The following is an 8156-nucleotide window of genomic DNA, read 5'->3' as shown; positions in this document are numbered from 1 at the left end:
TCCTATGACCCCAGCTGACTTCCTGCCCTTTGGGTGAGGGGTTGGAATCAATGATCTTCCAAGGTCCCTTCGAGCCCTAATGTCTGTGAAATTTGTGAAATCTGTAAACATAACTGGCTGGATCATCATACTTAAGAAGTAGTCATCAGTGACTCAACATCTAGTTGGGAGGAAGTGGGATTCCCCAGGGGTCTGCCCTGTGTCTGGTAAGGTTTAATGTGTTCATTAATGATTTGTACAGTGAGATGGAGTGCACACTTAGCACATTTGTGGATGACACCAAGTTGGGTGGAGTTGCAGACATTTTTCAGAGCAGGGCTGGATAGACTGGAAAAATGGTCTGCAGTTAATCAGATGAGATTCAACAAGGACAAGCACAAAGTCCTTTATTGGAGACAATAATTACATGCATGAATACAGAGTGGCGAATGGTTGGCTAAGCAGCAGTACTTCAAGGTACAGTAGACCATAAACTGAATATGAACCAAAAGTGCTTTTTTCACAAAAGGCCAACAGTATACTGGGCTGTATAATAGAAGTGTCACCTGCAAGTCAAAGAAAGTGATTCTTCCACTCTTTTCAGCACTGGTGAGGCCTCATCTGGAATATTGTATCCAATTTTGGGCCACACACTTCAAGAAGAATGTGGGCAGGTTGAAAAGAGTTCAGCTCAGAGCAACAGAAAAAAGCATTTAGGGTCCTGGGAAGCAAGACTTGTGAGGAAAAGCTAATAAACTAGGGTTATTTAGTCTGGAGAAGAGAGAACTGAGGGAGGATTTGATAACAGTCTTCAAATACCTGAAGGGCAATTACAGAGAAGGAGGAGGTATGCTTTTCTCTGTTCATAGGCAACAGGACTAGGAGCAATCACCTCAAACTGCATCAGAGGAAATTTAGGTTGGAGACTAGGACAACATTTTTTATTTTGAGAGCAGTCAAGAATTGAAAGAGACAACCTGAGAAAATGTGGAATCTCCATCCTTGGAAATTTTCAAGAGTAGGTTGGACAGACACTTGGTTTGGATGGTTTAGTCAGGAGTGATCCAGTCTGAAGCAAGGGGCTGGAGTAGATGACCTTGTGGGGTCCCTTCCAGCCCTACTTTCCATGATTTTATTAAATCAATTTTTGCTTGTTTGGTGAAGATGAAAACTTTAATCCCATTCTCCAAAGCCAGCTGAAATGGATAAGAAACATAAATGAACAGCGTAAATAGTGGAAACTAAATGTTAATATTCTTTAGTCTTCATTAATATGCAATATTATCAGCATTACAAGTAGCACATATATTTTCCTTGACAGTGGCCACATTTACCTGAGACACTGCCTGCGCAGTCATTTAGTACTTGTACAAACTATGCAGTACTACACTACTGTGCAGTCATAAGGATGCTACTGAGCAGTCTCCAATTATTGCACAGTCATTTAGTACTTATTTATACAAGTACTTGCTTATACATGACTACTGTCTTGTGTAGACATGGCCAGTGTCCTTTTAATTCATAGATTCATAACTTTTCATTAAGATTTCCTGTCCGCAGCTGAAACACCATTTTTTCCCAGTCTCAGCATTGCTTGGTACATTTCGGCAAGATGCCGTTTATTCACTTCCCTTCATTCCCAGCATTTTTCCTTGTACAGATCCTTTAAACTCCCCATCCCCTTCTCCCCTGATTTCTGCACTGTGATGATGCTGCAGTTCCTACAGGGTAAGACAATTTTCTGTAGGTCACTTGTGACTGCTGCTTGCTGCTGCGTATTTTTACTCACAGGGGCTGCTTTGTAACTGGAAAAGCAAGAAGCCTTTAAACACCATTATGAGACAATTTGATTCAGATGATTTATGAAAGGAAAACAGCAGGTCTGAACCAAATCTTAGCAGGATCACGGTTGTTCCATGTCTGTGGTCAAATGAAGTAATGTATTAAGGAAACAAAAAGGGAAAGCATTAATATTTCTGTCTGGAAATTGCTAGTCTATTTAAACAGTTCAGTGAATGGATTTTTCAGGGTCTTATTTGGGGAATTTAATTTATGGGTAGAGTGTATTGAAGAAAAAACTAAGATAATTTTATTGTGACTCCTTTGTAGGGATTGGGATTTTCTTTTAATCTGGGCCATAGAGCTGAGTAACTCAGTGCTTCCATGTAAAGCCACTGTCTTGTTTAGTCTTGTTTAAATGTGGTTTTCTGTTTCTGCTGCCTTTTGCAGTGGATGGTGAGTGGGATTCTTGGCTGCCGTGGGGACCTTGCAGTGAGACCTGTGGAAAAGGTACTCAAACCAGACTGCGCCTGTGCAATAACCCCCCTCCAGCATTTGGTGGTTCATATTGTGATGGACCTGATACACAGCTGCAGGTTTGCAACAAGAAACTTTGTCCAGGTACGAAGCCTAGTAATAAAATAAAACACTAACCTATCTTTTTATTTCCAAAATTCTGTGTAGTTTTTATTTCATGTGACCTTTGCTACTCCATCAGGGCTGGAAAATACTGTAATAACTCCTAAAAACAGACCTTAGTAGTTCAACTGAAACTCAGGAACTATCAGAAATATCAACAGTGATAACATTCAAAACCACCAATTCTCCCTAATGTTCTGATTCTCCACTGCCTTGGCAGCTAAGTTATACCCCTTGTATTTCTTCAGTTGAATTCCTTTGGTTGTTTTCACTGGGCACTAAGGGTGTCTTTACACGTGCTACGGGGGTAGGGAGAGGGGCACTTTAATTAGAGCGGTTTTGAGAGCTGCTCTTATTAAAGTGCCTGCAGCAGCTCATGTATTCAGCGTCCCATGTTTCAAAATGTTGTTGGGGGCACTTTAACTAAAGCTAATCCGACAGGACGTGGAGGCTAATTAGCACATTCCAGCAGGCTTGATTGAGTCTGCTCTGGCGCACTGTAGTCACAGCACATCGGGGCAGCATCCTGGCATGTCTGCAGGCACCCTAGGTTTTGATTTTCCTCATCTCTTCTTCCACATCTAAGTGGGACCTTCACTGTTGGAGAGGAGAGGTTAAATTTTCATAACGTACTTACCTATGATATGCAAAAGGTCAGACTCAATGAATAGATGGTTCACCTTCTGGTTTACACCCCATAAATCTTGTATGTGTTAATTTAAGTCCCCTCTGGACCTTTCTAGTAGTGAAAAGAGAATTGAGGCTGTGCTAGATACACAGCTGACGATTCCCTCTGATTGACACAGTAATTCCACTGGTAAAATCATCCTCTGGAATCCGTAATTTCAGTGATTACATCATATTCTGTTGGTTTGACTTTCCTACTGGTACATGAAATGTTGGGGATCAGTGAGGATGACCATTAGTTTATTTCTGACCATAGTTCCTATTTGACCAGCAGAGGATTTAAGTAAAATGCAGTGGGTTATATTCTGCTCTGGGTTACACTCCTTGCAATCTCCTTTGTTTAACTGATGTAACATTGCTGGGTTTTTGATCATTGAAAATGTGAAAGTTTCATTGGAAAATGTCATTGATTTCTACCCAGTGGATGGGAAATGGGCCCTCTGGGCCAGCTGGACAGCCTGTACAGTATCCTGTGGAGGAGGCACCAGACAGAGAACAAGGGACTGCTCAGACCCAGCCCCGCAGTTTGGGGGCCACAAATGTGAAGGCAGTGATGTACAAATTGACTTCTGTAACAGCGACCCCTGTCCCAGTAAGTGTTTTGGGATGAAAACTTTGCATTAGGTTATGCCTTACATCATGGGAATTTTGTGGTTGGAAGAGTAATCCCTCTTATCTTGAGCACTTGCAGTCTTTTAGCACAAGGAGTATAAATCTGATCACTACGAGCAGGTGCACTATACTCCCTCAGGGAGGATGGTCAGAAGTAAACCCTTCTCATACTGTCATCAGTCAGCATAATTGGGGGACTGTATGGAGGATTTTAGGAATAAGAGTGCATTGTTAAACAACAGTAGTAGCAACTGTGAATAAGCTCTTACAGTACAGTCAGGTGGTCTGTGGCTCCAGGAAGTCCAAACAGTGCTTTTAAGCCATAACCTTCCTGTCTGACACTACTGTAAGTGTGATCTGCATTTATAGTACCCCATAATAAATCACTTGCTATAAATCACTTGATTTATATATCATATGCTCTATGCTTTCCTGTTTGTAGTAAAGGGCAGAACTTAAGAGATGATTAATATACTTTGTAGAATAATTCTAAATTGGGCTCTTGGGCCACACCCAGACAAGCGCGGCCCTGCAGTATGTGGCACTGCAAACATGTTTGCGGTGCCACATACTGCACATTCAGATGTTCTACATGTTGCAAAGGAGCACTACCTGTGTGTGTGCTGCTATGCTTTTTTTCTGTGAGCTTTTTTTTTGACCCCTGGATATCCAGGGGTCAGAAAAACCCACAGAAAAAAAAAAAAAGCAGAGCAGTGCACACACAGGCAGCGGGTGCTGCTCAAAAGCAGAGCCAAGCTGCCCAGAGTCATGCTGCGGCTGCCAGCCAGGCTGCATGCTGCAGAATCGCTACTGCTGCAGTCCCAGGAGGCCCCCAGAACCCCAGGTATGGCTGATGGGGCCAGCACAGTACTGGTCCCAGCCTCCCCTGCCCCATGTGGGGTAACTTGCTGTATGCTAAAGTGTCTGTAGCACAGGTATTCCCTGGGGACAAGTAGCAGTGGTGCAAGGTGTGCTGCTGTTACTTGTGCCTGGGGAACTAAATGTCCACGTTTGTGGGGATGCGGCCTCGGATGTCTAATTTTTTTTAAATTTTTTTTAAGCTGAGAGAACAGTAAAAAGGAAATCTGTGTGAAAAGATTTCTTCCCACAAAAAATATTTCTTGGTCTTAGACAAATGTACATTTAAGCTTCTAAGAGGGAGGAGGAGTTGCTACTTAGTAACATATAGTACCTGTTATGCTATAACTGTTATATCTCCTTATCCTGATACAAGTGAGTAAAATCACCCTAATTTTGGCCCTGAATGAAGCAGGATTAAAGTTGAAGCAGTTTTGCTCTCAAAGGTACATTTGCTTCAACAACTGTTACCTCTGTTAGTAGCTCTTGTTTGAATATTTTCTGATTCAATATCTGCTCCTATTGAATGGTCAAACAAAGGATACAGGCAGATGTAACTATAGGCTGACATAATGTAGCCCTTTCTTCTGCATGATTCATTGTTACAGGCATAGCAAACTTTAATTATGTATTTCTGTTTCCAGTCCATGGTAACTGGGGGCCATGGAGCAACTGGGGAACTTGCAGCCGAACATGCAATGGAGGCCAGATGAGGCGATATCGGACCTGTGATAATCCTCACCCTGTTAACGGTGGAAGAGCATGTGCAGGGGCTGATACACAGATACAGAGATGTAATACTAGAGTATGCCCTGGTGAGCTTATACAGTAACAGAAGATAATTAATAAACTTCCTTTAGAGTCCTTCAGAGACCAGGATGCGTGTACCAGGGAAAAAGGAAAGTGAAAAGTTTCTGTAATTATGTACCATTTCATACAAATATCTAATCTACCCTCACTTCATTCTGATTTTTTTTAAACGGTGTATCATCCTAAAATTATTTCCCCATTAAGGAACTAGCAAGTAAAACTATTGCTATCCCCAGAAGTTCTTCTTAATACTTTTTAGAAAGGGCATTGTCCATGTTCAAAACTGACTCTAATTTTCTTGGTAGTGTCACTAAAGGGACCGAATCCCTAACCAAGGCATGGAGACGTGGGTAATGTACTCAAGAAATAAACTCAATGTGTCTAATAAAATCAAGTTGCCTTGGAATGCTTAAATAGTTGGATAGCTATAGCATGTGCTTTTTTGCTAAGAAGAAGAATGCCCTGCTTCTTGCCCTCTCTTGACATCACCTTTATACCCACGAAACCTCATTTATTTCCATTACAGAAGCAAGAGTCTTCATGCCTTGGTCAGAAATGGGGTCCTTTTTGTGACACTATCAAATGAGAATTAGTTGGTTTTGAATGTGGACAGAACTGGGCGAGGACCAATTAGGGGACAGTGGCAGCATCTACACATGCGCTGCTGCAGAGTAAATTAGTTTACTTCAGACTAATAGGAGCACATGCATAGACGTGCAACATTTACTTTTAATTAATCTACTTACTGCACAGTAAAGCACACATGTAGATGCAACCAAAAATATTAAGTTACTACCTACATGAGCCAAGTCTGAACATGTGATTTATCCACCTCTATCATATTATGAGTCTGATGTTATCATAGGGATGAAAAAATGGCTCCAGTGTCTGGCCCAGGTAGGATGCTGGGGGATGTGGACTTCTTTTGGGTGGAGAATGTTGGGAGCATCCAGGAAAGAGGAAATTTTCTGGATCCCCACCTTGGTATCACTGCCAGGAGAATCTCCCAAGTCCCACCTGTGCCTGTCATTTGAACTGTAGTCCCATGTGTATTCCATGTGTAGTCCCAGAATAATATGGGATAGAATCTCTTCCATATTGTATGAATAACCTATATGGCCTGCCAGAAAGAGATACTTTTTCAGTGTTATGCTCAGGGACTTAGACAACTTCCTGTTAAATCCCTATCCACTGTGTTGTAAAAATTCTTGAATGGTTCTCTCCCCAGTAGAGCTAATGTATGAGCACAAACGGTTTCAAAGATAATTGTATTTTTTACAAATTGTTCTATTCTGTATGAACTACCACTGAAAATATTATGCCAAGCTTGTAGTTATTGAAATCTGTCACAAGGATAATATAGTTGAAGTGTAATTCGCTGCCCAATCTGGAATACCTCTTATGAAAACTCTTTTGTTTACACCCTTGTCTGTAGTGGATGGGAACTGGGGACCGTGGCAAGCTTGGAGTGGATGCTCTGCTCCTTGTAGAGGAGGGGAGCAGACCCGAATACGCCTGTGTAATAATCCAACACCCTCAAACAGTGGACGTCCTTGCCCAGGTGACTCTTCCCAGGTATCCAGATGTAACATCCAGGCATGTCCAGGTAATTTAGTTCAGCAACTGTATGCCAAATGCAAAGTAACCAAAAACTATTCTTAATTTAATATTAGTTATAAATATTTCAGTAATGTATAAACATGCCAGTTAGCATAGCCTTTCCCCAGACATTCACACAGAATTGAGAAACCATTGTTTCTCAAGTTGTAGTTAGTAGACTACTTCCGGAGATCTGTGGAGCTGCTGCTGTTGTACTGAACCATTTGACAGATTTCAAGAGGGTTCTGGAGATGTTTTTTTCCTCTGTTAAACTCAAAATCATCTTTATTTAAAAAGTTTCTTCGCACTAGTGCATAGAGAAGAAAAAATACTAGCAACACCAAAAACATGATTAAAGCAATCATTCGTGTAACATGAAGGCTGAATAGTGACAGGGAACAAGATGCAAAACTGAAAGCTCTTGAACTAAGTTACTGGTTTATAAATAGAAGCAAGCAATATGTTTTGCAAAAATGAAGAGTAATTAGCAAATGATTTGAGAATAACAAATGGAGGTACATTTTAAAGCTTAATTTAACAAGCTCCTCTGCCTAGTTCAGGAAATAGTTATGATGCTGAAAAGTTTTAGATCCAGTATTAGAGCTGTATTATATTTTTAGGGACGAACTCTAAATGATATGGGAAAATCACTTGGGTATCCTCAAGGCTGGGTGTTACGAAAGTGGAAACTTCCATTTTAGTTAGATTAACAGAATTTGAAAGGAAGTTCAAAAACATCTTTTTAGGAGTACATGCTGTTTTTTCAGGTTTTCTTTTTTTCCTTTTTTTGAAGACTGGATGGCTATTTGTGAAAAGCTTCCTTGACTTTTAGTAAGATGAATACATGATAGTGTTCTGGCAAGTTACCTGACCAAATGATTACACCCTGCTTGCATGAATTTGCTTTGCAGTGCATTTCAGTACATTACATTTCCTCTCTGGGTGTAACATGTTTTAGCCAAAGTGGTTATTTGTATTTTTATGACAAGATGAGCTTTTTAAGGGGAAAAGATTGGAAAAATGTCAAGCTTTCTTTTTTTTTAAATATCTGAAGTAACTTTCGTATCCAAAAATATTGTTGAAATGGTTAATGAAATATTTCACTCACTGAAAACTGAGCCTTAAACATTGATTAAGAAAAAAAAGAAAAAAAATTCCTTCAACTTTTTGACTAAATTGTAATTATTCTTCCC

The 8156-nt window shown here is 40.5% G+C and overlaps 1 protein-coding gene across 2 annotated transcripts in view; it reads left to right on the top strand.

Annotated features, from left to right (window-relative positions):
* Positions 1–8156, top strand: part of HMCN1 (hemicentin 1) — a 451483-nt gene that overhangs the window by 401393 nt on the left and 41934 nt on the right. For both annotated transcript variants that reach the window (XM_019501224.1, XM_019501215.1), the window contains exons 90-93: positions 2209–2379; positions 3506–3676; positions 5199–5369; positions 6800–6970. In XM_019501224.1, coding sequence (XP_019356769.1) covers positions 2209–2379; positions 3506–3676; positions 5199–5369; positions 6800–6970 — 684 coding nt within the window. The remainder of the gene's footprint in view (positions 1–2208; positions 2380–3505; positions 3677–5198; positions 5370–6799; positions 6971–8156) is intronic.

The sequence above is a fragment of the Gavialis gangeticus genome, unplaced genomic scaffold (genome assembly GCF_001723915.1).
Source record: "Gavialis gangeticus isolate Ggan-Ray unplaced genomic scaffold, GavGan_comp1, whole genome shotgun sequence".
Classification (NCBI taxonomy): domain Eukaryota; kingdom Metazoa; phylum Chordata; order Crocodylia; family Gavialidae; genus Gavialis; species Gavialis gangeticus.
This window is presented reverse-complemented; position numbering and strand designations above follow the sequence as displayed.